This window comes from Pteronotus mesoamericanus, unplaced genomic scaffold, assembly GCF_021234165.1.
Source record: "Pteronotus mesoamericanus isolate MK-2021 breed Mesoamerican mustached bat unplaced genomic scaffold, CSHL_Meso_final scaffold_651, whole genome shotgun sequence".
NCBI lineage: Eukaryota > Metazoa > Chordata > Mammalia > Chiroptera > Mormoopidae > Pteronotus > Pteronotus mesoamericanus.
This window is the reverse complement of record NW_026555325.1, coordinates 26529290-26543000: the sequence shown is the minus strand read 5'-3', so window position 1 is coordinate 26543000 and position 13711 is coordinate 26529290. Positions and strand designations below refer to the sequence as shown.

The window sequence follows — 13711 nt, the reverse complement described above, 5'->3', positions numbered from 1 at the left end:
CTAGTGAAATTCATCCATAGAAACTGCTTGTTGTTGTATTATATATCCCACTGTGTGCTTTCACAAAATTTATTTATTTATTCTCATGTTGATAAGCATTTTGGTAGTTTCTAGTTTGCTAGAATATATTATGAATATCACTGCTAAGAATATCAGTTTCTTATTAAATAGGCATTTTGCATGTTATGTTCACCCCTTTAAAGTTGTCTGCTTATTTAATTTAAGTGACTTTCCTCCTTAGTGCCTTCCCAACCTACCTAGTTGTCTTCATTGTTAATACAAAATATATTTCCCTGAATATTGGTTTTAAAAGTATAAAGTGCCACAAAAAATTAGATTTCTTAAAAAAAAATGTGTATACTTGCATTAACATTTCCCTTTTAAGATATTTATTTTAATTTTTCTTAACCATTCAGATTATAGGTCTTAAATGCATATTGAATCTGTCAAAATTTTTCTTTTCTTCATGGGCTGAATTGTTCAACCTTGGGCAAATATTTTAATTTTGGCACCATGGTGAGTTGGAAAAAAGGAATAGCTCCCATATTCTTAATGCAGACTTGCTATCAAACTTATAATTTGCATGTCAATAAAAGGAGATTCAGAATTAGCAAAAAGTGCATTGTGATATTTTGTCATTTTTCTCTTCAGGTTATAGTCTGCCTTGGCATAAAAATCAGTCATTACTAATTTAAAATTGAAGAAAGTTTTATCAGTCTGGCTGTTTCAGAATAGAGTTGAAATTTTCTATTTTGAATAAATATACATACGTAATATATTTTATATATTTGTTTGGCTATCTATCTATCTATCTATCTATCTATATATAATTTATCTACCTACCTTATTATCCATTTATTCATCCCTCCATCCATTGTCATACTCACTGAAACTTTCTTTACAGAAAGAACAATAGAAGACCATGAGCTGGTGACTGAAGTGCTATCTAACTGGGGAGTGGAAGAAGAAAATAAGCTATACTTTAGAAAAAATTATGCCAAATATGAATTCTTTAAAAATCCAATGGTAAGTGAAATCCCTATTAATAGTTATGAAAAATAAATGAATTAGTTAAATTTTGTTTTAGTTCATGTGAAGTATCACTATTAATAAAATATACTTCCTTATTTGGTAACTTGTGGGTAAGAATTCTGATCCTTTATAATTAGTCACATTTCTTCTTACTCTAGTATTGATTAGTCACCATCACCACAGAAGTTCAATTACATAGTTTTCAAGAACTCTTGCTGCTTTTTAAGAACAAAAAGGTATACAGTTGATTTAGGGAATGAATTATGAGATATCATCAAGCAGCTTCTAAAATATTATAGTTTAATACTTTTTAGAGAATTTAGGATATTTAAAATAGAAAATTTCTAAAGTAAAAACAGATTGATGGTTGTTGGGGGTGTTGTAATTTAATCTAGGAATTTAAGACTGATATGAGTCTTGTAGTTGTCAATTATTTTGTTTTTAGTGCAGTAATCACTGAGCAAGGTAGAAATTAGGTAAAGGCCCATTTATTATGTAGTAAATACTTTCACTGTAGTCTCTTTAAAAGAAAATAAATGTATGTCACATTTTAATGAAGACTAGGGATCTTTAGAAGTCAGAATAGCCTTTGAGATCATTATTTTAAATTGTTTTTGTCTCTGCAGCTGTAGCATTTTTTTTTTATACTAAGTCTTAGATAATTGGATTGGAATGATCCTTTATGGAAAATATATGATGCTCACCATAATAGAATATTTTCAAACCCCAAAAGACCTTTTATGTTCTCTTTTATTTGAACCTATTAATGGAAACATGATGGATGATCTTTGCTAGGGAAAGTAAGACTTTTAATAAAAATTAAATAGAATTTGAAGGGAAACTGTTTTCTTGTGAATCTTTACAAAAACCAAGAATTTAAAAATCATAATTATAGACAAATGGTTTAGTGTTTATTTTTGGTTTTATCTATTTTTTAGAAGTTTATATAGGCTGTACGTTCACTTTGTAGACCTAGAACAGTGGTTCTCAACTGGGGTGGTGACTTGACAATGTCTGGCGATTTTTGTGGTTGTCATACCTGGGGGTGGGGAGGGCCGCTGGTGAATAGAGGCTGAGAATGCTGCTAAATATCCTAGAGCGCACAGGACAGCTCTCCCCTGCCCCAACAACACAGTATTATTATTAGACCAAATGTTAATAGAACTACTGTTGAAAAACATATGCTAGAGGGAGTAGTGTACGATATATTTTCCAAAACTTGTCTGATCATAAAAATTACCCGGGGAAGGGGAGAGCGCTTGTTAAAAACACAAGCTCCAGGAGCTAACCAGAACTACGGAATCATTCAGGAATGTGGCCTCAGAATTCCTATGTCAAGCAACTGCTCTGGGTGAATTTTATGATTAAACAAATTTGGAAAAACAGTGAGTGGAAAAGACTGGATTTTTCACTCCCTGGTCCTGGTTTTAGTCTTGGCTCCTCTACAGTGTGGGCTGAGACCTTGAGTACACCCTTCTATGAGCTTCGACTTTCTAAAATGGAGTTGATAGTCCTTTGGCACCTGCTAGAGTGGTTGAAGGACTCAGGGAAGAGAAATAGGAGCAAGCACACTGTCACCATGAGGGCAGCGTTTTGTGTAACATGAAGTATATAAATCTCTTCATGGGCATCCTCTGAGGGTGTTTGCTACTCTGGGCCCTACTCTGATCTTCCTGTTAACAGACCTGAAGGTAAAGTCCAGGGAGTGTCATTTTTAAAAGCAGTTTGAGTGAATTTTCAACACACTGATTTAAAGAACTTACACTTTAGATTACAGTAGTCATAACTGAATCTTTTCTAGCACAGGTTTTGGGATAATGTAACCTGTATCTTTTCGTCAGTATTTTTTTCCAGAGCATATGGTGTCTTTTGCAACTGAAACCAATGGTGAAATATCCCCCACACAGATTTTACAGGTAAAATATACTTTCATTAAAATATGTAAGTAATAATAAAAGGAAACATTAAGGTCCATATGTATAAATGTCCTGAATTTGAAATGTTAAGCCCTGACTGATTAATTTTTACTAGAGGCAAAACTGGAAAGAAAAGAATGCGAAGGAAAAGAAAAGAGCCTAACGTGGGTAAAGAATTCCTTAAGTCAGTAAGGGCCCCCAACAATATTATTCTTCCCAGTTTTGACCAATTGTCAAAGGATTGTAAACATTTAAAAATGTGTATAATGAGAGGAAGCTTGCAGTTTTGCTTTGTGATGTGTTTAAAGATTGCTAGTTTTTTGAAAAATTAAAATTTCCAGTAAGTAGTAGATATTTTACTAATTGGTATTTGGTATTACGTTTTATAAGAAATGCCCTCAATTCTATCTGTAATAAAATAGTTAGCAATTAACTAAAAGGAGAAAAAAGATATAAAATATATGTTTCATACATTAATATTTGTAATACCTAAGATGGAAGTACTTGAGTAGAACTGTGAAATATCATGGCTGAAATTCAGAGTACTGGTTATTTAATTAAAAATCTCCTTGTTTTTGCATTGACTGGGCTCATTTCTTCCAAACTCTCAGTGATTTTAGGTGATCATTTTCCAAGTAATTTTATTACAGCAGAAGAATGATTTCAGTTATTTTATTTTATTTTTGATAGATCAGTAAGTCTTATACCAGAAGCTCTAGACTTGTGACCACGTTTATATGGGGCAATATCTCTATAAATGTTGCTGTTCGATCTAAGCCCTGAGCATCCCCAGACACATGCAGTATTCTCTGATCTTAAATGAAGAAAACTTCTAATATTTTTCATTTAATATTTTCAATGTATATATTACTTTAAAAGTACCAGTATTTAAATATACTGGTAAATACATTAATACAGATATTGGGTATGACAGATTTGTTTTCTGTGAACTTTTTAATAGGTTATATTTCATTTTTATATTTCAAAATATAGTAAAAATCCTCTTGATTAGTCTCAAGAGGTTTTTGTTTCAAAGCTACTTATACACTGCCCCATCAGACTACGAGGGTGAGTGGCGGCAGCGGCAGCGCCCAGCACCCCAGCTCTCAAGCCGTCTCAGCACCTCCCCACCGGGATGTGTTGGGATGGCGGGTTGCAGTTTTCCTTCCATCTCCTTTCCCAAATTCTCTTATAATGTAGTTATATTACTTTAATGCTACATTATAAAAACAAGAAAAATCATAGCCCTGGAATCAGATAGTCACGCATGTGGCCCTGACCTCTTCTGTCCACTGAGGCAATGTTTCCAGTTTCTAAAACGTTTCTTCTTTTTCTAGTGTGACCTCTGTGACTCCCTTTTTAAAATTTAATTGCTTTGCTTTAATAACTTGGAAAGCACTCAAACTGAAAAACGTAGTAGCCTGTTTTGCATGTCAATTAATTGATATCTGTGGCTCATTAAATTGAATGTTTTTAGTAATTTACTTAAAAAACATAAATATCTACTAGCAGCATTTCCCTGAGTAGCCTTTTATAATGTTGCATTGTTTTAGCATATAATTTCTCTCACTCTCAGTTTTACCTTTTTGCATTTGTTTATTCATAGGCATTTTTATTTTCTTCTTTTAATGAGATGCCAGTGCATTTTCATTGTCTTATTAAAGGTGCTTAGCACAGCCACTCAGATAGAGCTATTCCTTTTCATTTTTGTTTTCCTCAGGAACACATGTGTCAGTTAATTATTACTGTGTAACAAACTATTCCAAACCTTAATGGCTTAAGTACCCACTCACATTTTGCTACCAAGTTTGTGGGTCAGGAACTTGAAGCGGTTTACCTGGGTGGAACATTTCTGAGACACTGAATCACAGAGGGGTTGAAGATCCCCTTTTAAGTTGGCTTTTCACTACCTCTGCCTGGTACTGCTTGGCCCCTCTGTCTCTCTCCATGTGGTGTCTCAGCCTCCAGAGCTATCCACCATGTAGCTGTCTCAAGGCAGTCACATTTCTTATGTGACAGTTTGCTTCCAAGAATTAAGTAGTGGAAGCCAACAGGCTAGTTAAGGACTACACTTAGAATGGGCTGTCACTTTTGCCAATCTGTTGAATCAAAGCCTTGCTGCGATTGAAGGGAGATGAAGTAACAGACTCCACATCTTTAGGATTCCGTGGCTAGATCACTTTGCAGAAGGACATGTGGAATGGAAGATACTGTTGTAGTTCTCTTTGGAAAACACAACCTGGTATACCTATTCACAACTGAGAGCCCTAAAGACAAAGAAGAGATTGTTTGTTTTACCGTCATCAGGGAGGTGAACTTGGCTTAACTTCCTTAATAATTGAAGTCAGAATTGTAGTACACTATAATGAAGTTGAAATTGATAAGTTCTTAGGAAAAAAATAATAGAAAACATGAAAAGTATCAGGACTTAACCCCCTAAATGAAGTCTAACTTTTCAAATGGATAGTCAAATAGCGTATAATTTTGGTGTTTGGCTAAGTGCTGATCATAATTTAGAATGTATATTTTGTGAACATATTTTAATTTGGAACTTGAAAGGCTGATCTCTTTTGTATGTATTGTTATTTATGTAATAATAATATATGTGGTAATGATATTGTTAGATATTACCTGTTCATATTTGAAATCTTAACATGATTAATATAAAGTTACAATATCATTGATTCAAAAACCATATGGGAATGTCCGGTTTTTTTTTCCAGATGTTTCTGAGTTCAGGCACATATCCTGAAATCCATGGCTTCTTACATGCAAAAGAACAGGGAAAGAAGTCTTGGAAAAAGATTTACTTCCTTCTAAGAAGATCTGGTTTATATTTTTCTACTAAAGGGACATCAAAGGTAATTGGCGGTATCAATGTGTTGTGATGTGTTATAAATCATATATAACTTGTAAGTTAAAATGGGTTTTACTGTTTTTATTATTTTATTACTTGATCTCAAGAGTTGGTAAAATTTTTGGATTTGAACACTTATTATAATCTGTTTAAAAACAAACTTTTCAGCAGATGCCTATACCCACATGCACAATCACTCATATATGTAATTCCCACAGTGCTCAGCACTATGCAGTCTGTCTTTCTATGTGGTCTAGTAGATTAGACTATGCCATATGGTCTGTGTTTTATAAGTATTCACATTTTATGCAATGCAGTCATATCTTTCAAGTAAAACTACTCAAGAGTTTTCACAAGAGGTTATTTTAATTGTATTTTTATGCGTCTATTGTCAATGACAACATTGTTGATTCTTTATGGGTAACAGTCATTTTTCTCTGGCTGTTTTCCGGTATTATTATAATCATTGGTGTTCAGTCATTTTCCTGCCATATTTCTCGGTGCATTCAAATACATTCTTATAACCCTTGCTTGATTCCGAACATATGCATTCAATTTTCAAATTCCTATTTTTCTTTTATGCTGGAGATGTTTATCCACTATTTATGTCACATTCTCATGACCTGTTCCTTTAAATTTTCAGTAGGATTAGCCGTCTTGGCTGGTCCTGGCTCCATGTGCCCCTTTGCTTGTGGCTGCCTAACATTAGTCTCTGTATCTGCCTTTCTGTGTCTCCTACAAGAACACTTGTCATTGGATTAATCTAAAATGGCATAATCTAAAATGATCTCCTCTTGAGACCCCTAATTTAATTATATCTGCAAAGACCCTTTTTCCAAATTATGTCATAGTCACAGTTTCTCAGGGGCTAGGACATGGACATATATTAGGGGGAGCTATTATTCAACTCACCTGAGGAAACCAGTGAACATTTTTCAGCAAGAGAGTGAAATGATCAGGTTGTAAGATTCGTATGGCTTACCTGGCCAGGTGGCTTGGTTGGTTGGAGCATCATCCTGAACACAAAAAACAGTTGTGGGTTAGGGCACAGACCCAGGGCACATACCTAGGTTGCAGGTTAGATCCCAGTGAGGGCACATGAGGGAGGTGACCGACAGATGTTTCTCTCTTGCTCTCCCCCCAGCCCTGCTCTCTGAAATCAATTAAAACAAAAAAATATGTCCTCAGGAGGAAATTTTTAAAAAATATATTAGTGTGGCCACGCTGAGCTTAAAAAATCAAGAAAAAAAGAGGAAAAGAGAGGAGGAGGGAGGGAGAGAGGGAGGAGTTAGGAGGGGAGAGGAAGAGAGTGAGGGGGAGCCGCACAGATGCCAATTAGATGACAATTTGGTAATTCAGAGTGGAGGAGATGGGCTCTAACCTAGGATGAGCAGTGGAGGAAGAAAGGAATAGATGCCAGATTAAATAGCAGATGGCTGTGTTTATGTGACTGCTTGATACCAAAGAAGAGGAAGCATTCAAAAAGTTCTTATGGAAAGAAATAAAGAAATAGAAAATGTTTTAATAGAACAAAGAGGAATAATAGGTTTGCTAAAAGGTCATTATCTGAGAAGGAAGGTACTAATGATCTTACTTCTGGATACATTGTGCTGAGGTTGAAGCATCTCAGAACACAGTTAGTGATGGGGACCGATTATCTGGGTAGTGGTCCTCACAGGACCTAACAGGAACTGTAAAGGAGCGGTATACTTGACTCTTTTCCATATTTTCCCCAACTGATTTTACAGTTTCCTCCTTTTCCTCACATACTGTGTTCTTTGTTGCTGTTTGTGTGCATGCGTGTATGCGTGCGTGTGTGTGCGTGTGTGTGCATGTGTGTGTGTGTGTGTAAGTGGTATAATGCTTCATGGAATGGGGTTGACTAACTTACAACTCATCCCCTTACAGAAATCTTTTATTTTGAAGTATGCATTGTTTGACTGCTTGTATTTTATCATACAGATGCATTTAACTAATTTTTTATGACCATTTAAATTAGTTTTCACATTTTCCTATCATAAATAGTGTTAGGATGAATTATTACCCATTTTTATAATTAAAGTTTTAGACTTTTTTTTAACCACTTTAATGAACTTGCTCTTTTCCCAGTATTTCTAAAGGTATGAAATTACACATGAAGGTGTCTTTTGAGCAAATGTGCAATGGATCATCTTTTTGCTTTGAAAATCAGAGAAAAGTACTTTTAAATCTAGTAATCTTGCCTATTTTACTGTTTTTTTTAAAGATTTTATTTCTTTATTTTTAGAGAGAGGGAAGAGAGGGAGAAAGAGAGGAAGGGAAACATCAATGTGTGGTTGCCTCTCACACTCCACTGGGGACCTGGCCTGCAACCCAGGCATGTGCCCTGACTGGGAATCGAACCAGTAACCCTTTGGTTCACAAACCGGCACTCAGTCCACTGAGCCACACCAGTCAGGGCTCACTGTGCTTTCTTTTTTTTTTCAGTGATCCTTCACTGGAGGATGTGATAATGTCTCTTGAGTTCCTGACTTCTTAGTTTTGCAACAGGTTTCAAATTAAAATCAACTTCATCCTTCACCTTCTTTTCCCCCTACCCATCATACAATACAGGTCTTCTTTCTACTTGATCCATGCTTTTAAAAATCCTTGCAATGGTCTTCCCCTTGGCTAGGCAAAATCCTGAGCATCAAATCCCTATTCGTAGCCTGGAACCTTAGCTCTTTCAACGGCATCCTACTTAGCTGTGCATTATAATATTCTATTTAGCCATTGCCTACTAAGCTCACATTTCATGGTCTATACATGAAAATGATTTTAAGTTCCCCTCAATAAAGAAATATGAGGTATTACATAACCTCAAGAATGATGACTGATAAAAATTATGTAGAATATCTGGTATCTAACACTGACATTTCTACCTGGCAAGGAGATTACATCTTGTCCTTTTTCTGTGAGAAGGGTCTCCATTTATTTTACTTTCTAAAGATGTAGGCTGTGCAGGAATTATATAACCACTGCTGTAAGCCTTGAAGATGTGACTGTGGCTTACATTGTACAGAAACACCTAATACCCTCCTCTCCAACCCCTCCGATGTTATACATGTGCACACTTAGCTTTTGCTAACCATGCCAACTCGGCCTTGTAGTCTTATAATGCCATAAGCCTTAATATGCCTATAATGGGGAAAAAAATCAATCAAAAGAGGAATCTCATCATGCCTCTATGACCTTCCAGTCTTTTCCAGTTTCTTGAGCTGCCTTTTTCTCACATTTGAATGACTCAGTGACATTGACCTGCACAGTATCAGTGGGCAGGGATGGTCTTATTTAATCTTCATAGAAATCAGACACTTTTTTACTAACAAATCAATTTCTATCTAGGAATTCAGCTTTAAAGGCCATGCCAATAAGAGTATCTTTCTCCATTTTCCTCCCTTGTTCCACAAGCTCTAGGCTGGGTCTATTTTAGCAATTTTCTTTTCTGTGCTATTTTCATGGAATTAGGAACTAGAGCTATTCATTAGATCAAAATGCCTAATAACAGTGATACACAGAGAAACAGTGACATACGTAGAAATTCTCACTGTACCAATCATTGGGAACAACATAGACGGCTGGTAAATGAGTGAAACTTATTTGGATGTGAATAGGTTGCTCAAATTGCTGAATGCTCTGTTTTTTTTCTCTTTTCTTTTTCTTTTTGTTGTTTGCTTGTTTTTAGAGCATTGTGAAATTTCAGTGCATATGAAATTTCACCTGGGAGCTTGGTAAAATGCAGATGTTGATTCAGTAGGTCTAGGGTGGGCTCTGAGATACTGTGTTTCTCATAAATTCCCAGATAATGCTGGTGTGGTCGAGGCCCACGCTACTATCAGCAAGGTTTTAAAGAACAGCCATATTTTGGTCAGTTTTGATGATGTATTCGACCCCAGAATTGAACACTTCTCCAAGTTATTAACCTATCATAGAATAGCATGGCCTAGTGATTTCCTATGACCAGTTCTAAATCTCATGGATTTCCCCAAGAAGAAATAGCTGTTCATGGTTCCACTTTGCCTTGAAAATCAGACACATCCCACTGCCAAGTAATTTCCTTGAACTCATCGGAACAGGCTTCCTTCTTTTAGTGAAGGAAGATAGTCGTGTCTCCTATTTCATTGCTTGCTGTGGCGTTAGGCAGTACACAGGCAGGAGGGATGATTATTTCCGAATGAATCAGGAATTGTTGTCTGTATCTCCTTTTTCTTCTCTAACTGCTGTGGAAGTTTAAACCAACTTTCTTCCTTTTAGAGAACTACCATTATTTGAAACCCAGAAAGGAAAACTTTTTCAAAAGTCATTCTTTCTGTCTTCTCTCCTTCAAAATCCTTGAAATGGTGGTTAAAGGGAATAATTTTAGAATAGCAAAGTGTATTTTTTTTTTGTATATTGGAAGGTAAATTATAAACAAGTTACCATGTCTTAAATTAAATAATATTATATCGAGCTCCTGGATATTTAAGAATATAGTGTCTTAGCTTTCCTTCCCTTTAGTTTCTGTTACATTATTTGGGATAATTTCTGCCAAGATATAAATTATGTTATATAATAGAAATACAAAATAGATATTGCAAAATGTGTACCAATGTCAACACTCGCATATGTTTTTCTTTTTTAAAGGAACCCCGGCATTTGCAGTTTTTCAGCGAATTTGGCAATAGTGATATTTATGTGTCACTGGCAGGCAAAAAAAAACATGGAGCACCAACTAACTATGGATTCTGCTTTAAGGTACAGGCTTAATATTTTGATAGATGAATAAAGCAAGCCTCAGCCTTTTAGGTAAGCTCGAGTTTCTTTTAGTTTCTTTTAAAAAGAGACAGCTTTCTCTTACATATATGGGAGAATTTTAGTGGCTTTTATTTCAACAGGTGTTACCTTCGAGATATGCATTAACGATAAACAATGTGCTGTGGCCTTCTAGCCTAACAAAGCGCGAGGGCCCCGAGACCTGAAAATGCTCTGTGCAGAAGAAGAGCAGAGTAGGACATGCTGGGTGACCGCGATTAGATTGCTTAAGGTAATCTCACTGCAGTCTTGCATTTCTATTAAATGCTGGGAGTACCATCCAGGTTTGAAAATAGCTGTATTTCAAAACGCAGAAATTTGCTATGAGTCTGTGTGGGTATGTGAGTAAGAAGAAAAATCACCAGCATCGGATGTGTGTATTTTATTTTATTTTTATCTCAAAGATAAACATTTGCAGAGTAGAGTGGAATTTATCTTTTTTGTGAGAAGTATTCTATTTTTAGAAATGTCCTGATTTTAATTTTGCCTAAGAATATTACATTTGTAGCTAGTATACACTGATTGAAACAACTTCTGTACATGACCTAGTGTGTATTTTAAAAATATTGCCATCAATCCATTCATTATGAAGTACATTTTGAAATGTGCCCACCTGGATATCTTTAGTGTAGTTGTTTTATATTTTATTTAAGTGTGTTAGAAATTGCTTTCTATCTTAGATATAACTCAAGTTATTATGTAAAGTTTATTACAGATATATTAAAGCATCTACTTTTGTATTAAGTAGAAACTACAACTTTCACAAGTATAATTTGTGGGTAAGCATTTTGAAAGGAATAAGGATGTTCTAAAGGCAGGTAGGGAAGAGAGACACAATTGATTTCTTCCAGAATGTATAGAAAATATTTATATTTGGAACTTATACGCTAGTAAATTTAACACCTTTAACAACTTTAAATTTAAAGTTTAAAAATTATTAACATTTCCTTTTGAGGAAGGGTGGAATAATCAGAATCAGATTAGTTGTCATACCAGGTTGGGAAGAGAGTTTTGTTTTTTATTCTTTTAATTTTTTTAATTGAGGTGAAATTTACAGAACATAAAATTTACCTGATTAATGTGGACAACTCAGTGGCATTTTGTATATTCAAAATGTTGTGTAAACACCAACTCTGTCTGGCTCCAAAAGATTTTCTTGCCCTGTCCTGGTAGCTCAGCTGGTTACAGCATCACCCTGATGCACCACATAAGGTTTGATCTTCAGTCCTTGCGTATAAAAGAAGCAATCAATGAATGCACAAATAAGCAAACCACAAATTGATGATTCTCTCTCTCACAAAATCAAGAAATGAAAAAAAAAATTATTTTAAACCCATTTTCTTCTCCTCTAAAGGAAGCTGTACCTATTAAGCAGTTACTCTTAGTCCCTGGCATCCACCAATCTTTGTTCCATCTTTCTCAATGTATCTGTTTCAAATGAATAGAATCATTCAATAGGTGACCTTTTGTGTCTGGCTTCTTTCACTTAGCATAATGTTTTATGGTTCATTCACATTGTAGCATACATCAGTAGTACTGCATTTCTTTTTTACAGCTGCATAATGCTCCACTGTATGTTTATGGATGTTAAATAAACAGTTTATTTTCCTGTTGATGGATATTTGTGTTGTTTCTACCTTTTGACTATTGTGAATATAATAGAGAAAATGCCTTGAGGTCTCTGATTTTCTCTCCCCTTCCATCAGAATTCTGGAAAGCTGGTAGAGGACATACGTTCCAACCTTGTTAGCCAAGTCTTCTCCCTTCTAACTTGGGCTCAAAGTTAGGACCCAGTGCAGAAGCAGGTGGTAAACCCACTTCCTTAGATCAGTCTTTCAGCGAATCTAACACACCACTGACTTCACTAGGCTACGCCATTATTTTTGTGTGTAACTAGAAAAAAATTATGCCAATACAATTATCATATGCTTTCACATTACTTATAATTTTTATTTAGTTAGCTTAGATTTATGTAGACTTAGATTTCATTTATCAATTTTATGTATGTACACAGAGATATATACAAATATATGAACATATGTGTGAAGAAAATTTGTTGAAGTATACTTAAGCTTTTTTATATTTTAAGTCTGGTTTTTCTAAATCATTTTCATTTCCGAGTCAAGGATATTCATATTTTCCACAGAACATCCAGCTGTATGCTCTCAAAACCTTTGGGAAGGCCGAACCTTTCAGATGAGTGCCCTGCTCTGTTCTGTGAGGTTGTCTTTCTAGCCACTGACATCTCTTTTGCAACGTTTGATGCTAATGATTTCTTGATCCCACCCATTTCAGGCAATGAGAAGGTTGGTCCATAGAGAATATACGATGCTACAGATTATAGGTCAAATTTAAAGATGTTAAAATATGAAAAGAAATGTGTGTTTAAGAATTTATGATCCTTTCATATACAGAACACTTGGCTTCTGGGAGATTGTCCCCTTCTCACTTTTTTCACTCATCTGACTCGTCTCAAAGCCACTTTCAGGTCATAAATGTCCAGTTTCAACATGCTCTTTTGCATTAGTTTTCTATAGCTGCTCTAACACATTACCACCAAAGTCATGGCTTAAAACAGTACAAATTTATTATCTTACACCTCTGTCATTCAGAAGTCTGAAAGAGATCTTAATTGGCCTGAAAACAAGGTGGCAGCAGGGCCGCGTTCTCTTTTGGAGGGTCTAGGAGAAAATTTATTTCTGCGCCCTTTCCAGCCTTTAGCAGTGACCTAGATCCCCTGGCCCGTGGCCCCTTCGTCCACGCTCACAGCCGGCAATGTGTACTGAGTCTTTTTTACACTTCAGTATCTCTGGTTCTTTCTCTTCTGGGTCCCCCTTCTGTTTATAGAGACCTCTGTGATTCCACTGGATCCAGCTGGATAGTCCAGGATAATCACCTTATTTCAATGTCACTTGATTAGCACTCTTAATTCCATATACAACCTAATTCCCCTTTTCTTTGTAGCCTAACATAGTCATAGGTTCCAGAGATTAAGATGTAGGCACCTACAGGGGCCATTATTCTGCTACCACATTGGTGTTCCTTGGTTGTTTCAATTATGTAAAGCTTTTCCAGTTGAGGCTGGAGAGGGAGGCAA

General features: G+C 35.5%; 1 protein-coding gene across 2 annotated transcripts in view; it reads left to right on the top strand.

Annotated features, from left to right (window-relative positions):
• The window catches only part of GRB14 (growth factor receptor bound protein 14), a 117934-nt gene that overhangs the window by 92291 nt on the left and 11932 nt on the right, over positions 1-13711 (top strand). For both annotated transcript variants that reach the window (XM_054562513.1, XM_054562514.1), the window contains 5 exons: positions 905-1026; positions 2874-2948; positions 5672-5809; positions 10447-10557; positions 10751-10846. In XM_054562513.1, the coding sequence (XP_054418488.1) occupies positions 905-1026; positions 2874-2948; positions 5672-5809; positions 10447-10557; positions 10751-10846 (542 nt within the window). The remainder of the gene's footprint in view (positions 1-904; positions 1027-2873; positions 2949-5671; positions 5810-10446; positions 10558-10750; positions 10847-13711) is intronic.